General features: G+C 53.2%; 1 protein-coding gene across 1 annotated transcript in view; it reads left to right on the top strand.

Annotated features, from left to right (window-relative positions):
• The window catches only part of LOC117441295 (nesprin-1-like), a 24,081-nt gene that overhangs the window by 7,055 nt on the left and 14,526 nt on the right, over positions 1–2,500 (top strand). Inside the window, exon 8 of the mRNA XM_034077485.2 lies at positions 2,128–2,240. Within this exon, the coding sequence (XP_033933376.2) occupies positions 2,128–2,240 (113 nt within the window). The remainder of the gene's footprint in view (positions 1–2,127; positions 2,241–2,500) is intronic.

Below are 2,500 nucleotides of genomic sequence, written 5' to 3'. Positions count from 1 at the left end.
TGCTTGGCATTAGCATGCTGGCTACATTACAACAAGCAGGGAGCAAAAGGCCACGAGGCAATAGAACATAAACATCAAAGAAAAGGGAGAGGTCTTCACCAGTGTTTCCCACAGATCTGAAATATGGGGGGGGGGGGGGGGGGTGCAACAACAGTAACCTTTCTGTTGGTCGCTTGTTGGCAGACCCTTCACGCGATGGCAGAGCGAGCAGGTTCAGGCAGGGCCCGTAGTGATTACATCTACTACCCACACACGAACACATGGACATGGGTTACTATTTAAAAAAATAAATGTATTTAGGAACCTATCCATGTGATTTTTAGTGGGGGTCGACCTCAAATCCTCTAGGGGGTCCAGGGGCATGCCCCCGGTAGGATTTTATTTTGTATGTTGGAGTTGGATGCATCAATCTGGTGAACTTTGAGGGGAAATAAAGAGACTAGATCTATGGAAACAGCTATATGAAACAGAACTGTATGCATTTCAATAATCATAGAATCATGGCCGTAACCAACACCATCCCATTCCAATATGAAGACACACTGAAACATGTTTATTCATTTATTTGTGGTTCATTTATAGTGAGTGTGTCTGTGCTCCTGAACCAGCCTCTCCTGTCTCCCTCCTCTCCCCCTCTCCCTCCTCTCCCCCCTCACCTGTCTCCCTCCTCTCCCTCCTCTCTCTCCCTCTCCCTCCTCTCCCCCTCTCCCTCCTCTCCCTCCTCTCCCTCCTCTCTCTCCTCTCCCTCCTCTCCCTCCTCTCCCCCTCTCCCTCCTCTCCCTCCTCTCCCCTTGCTCCTCTTTGAGGCAGCAGCGAGTTTTAAAAGTGTATCTTACCTTTGTTCACCTTAATATGTGTTTACATAACTGGTGACACACCGTTTGAGAGCCACTGAGAGCTGAGACTAAGTGAACTTTCTAAACACTCAGAGAGTCCTTCCCCTCACCTGAGCTGAGCTGATCCCGAGCTGGAACGACACACAGAGACCAATCAAGGGCTTTGATCTATGATCTGTATGACAGTGGCCGTGTCGGCAGGCCACATCGTGTGGACAGCCAGTCCCCCTGTGAGAGGCAGGCCACATCGTGTGGACAGCCAGTCCCCCTGTGAGGCAGACCACATCATGGAGACAGCCAGTCCCCCTGTGAGGCAGGCCACATCGTGTGGACAGCCAGTCCCCCTGTGAGGCAGGCCACATCGTGTGGACAGCCAGTCCCCCTGTGAGGCAGACCACATCGTGTGGACAGCCAGTCCCCCTGTGAGGCAGGCCACATCGTGTGGACAGCCAGTCCCCCTGTGAGGCAGGCCACATCGTGTGGACAGCCAGTCCCCCTGTGAGGCAGACCACATCGTGTGGACAGCCAGTCCCCCTGTGAGGCAGACCACATCATGTGGACAGCCAGTCCCCCTGTGAGGCAGACCACATCATGTGGACAGCCAGTCCCCCTGTGAGGCAGGCCACATCATGTGGACAGCCAGTCCCCCTGTGAGGCAGACCACATCATGTGGACAGCCAGTCCCCCTGTGAGGCAGACCACATCATGTGGACAGCCAGTCCCCCTGTGAGGCAGACCACATCATGTGGACAGCCAGTCCCCCTGTGAGGCAGACCACATCATGTGGACAGCCAGTCCCCCTGTGAGGCAGGCCACATCATGTGGACAGCCAGTCCCCCTGTGTGAGGCAGACCACATCATGTGGACAGCCAGTCCCCCTGTGAGGCAGACCACATCATGTGGACAGCCAGTCCCCCTGTGAGGCAGACCACATCGTGTGGACAGCCAGTCCCCCTGTGAGGCAGACCACATAACAGGCCAGAAGGAGGCGAGATCAGAGCAAGGGAGCGAGGGATCATTGCCCACAAGTTAATCGATCGCAGATGGCGTCGTGGTCACGGACGAATAAAAAAAAAAATTATAAAAAAAAAATTATTAAAAAAAAAAACCCTAAATGGGTCGAGAAATATACCTGGGCGGCCCGCCCAAGCTCTATCCCCACCTTCCCTCCTCCTCCTCCTCCTCCTCCTCCTCCTCCTCCTCCTCCTCCTCCTCCTCCTCCTCCTCCTCCTCCTCCTCCTCCATAAGAACCACATGCTCGGTGGTTTTAACGTGTGCTGTTCTCCTGCAGGAGGTGCTGAAGAACCTGGAGACCCACAGGCAGCCGTTCCTGCAGATCCACCGAGCCGGAGCGGTGAACGGGGTCCCCGTGCCCCCCGAGCAGCTGCAGGACCTGGCAGAGCGGTGATTATTATTACGTCATGCTTTGTGTTCAGCTGGCCGTCGTCAGGGCAACGGGTCTCACTTCTGTCTGCATCAACGTGTGACGACGACCACTTTCCACTTCGAGTCTACCTCTTATAAATATCATGGACTTCACACTTTCCTTTTTTCATTTCACTTTTCTGTATATTTATATTTATTGAATTTTGCATTTATTTTACAACTTAATCCCTTTTTAAATAATCCCTAATATCTATCAGAGCGTTGCCTCCAGCGTACAT

This window comes from Pseudochaenichthys georgianus, unplaced genomic scaffold, assembly GCF_902827115.2.
Source record: "Pseudochaenichthys georgianus unplaced genomic scaffold, fPseGeo1.2 scaffold_1647_arrow_ctg1, whole genome shotgun sequence".
Classification (NCBI taxonomy): Eukaryota; Metazoa; Chordata; class Actinopteri; order Perciformes; family Channichthyidae; genus Pseudochaenichthys; species Pseudochaenichthys georgianus.
This window is presented reverse-complemented; position numbering and strand designations above follow the sequence as displayed.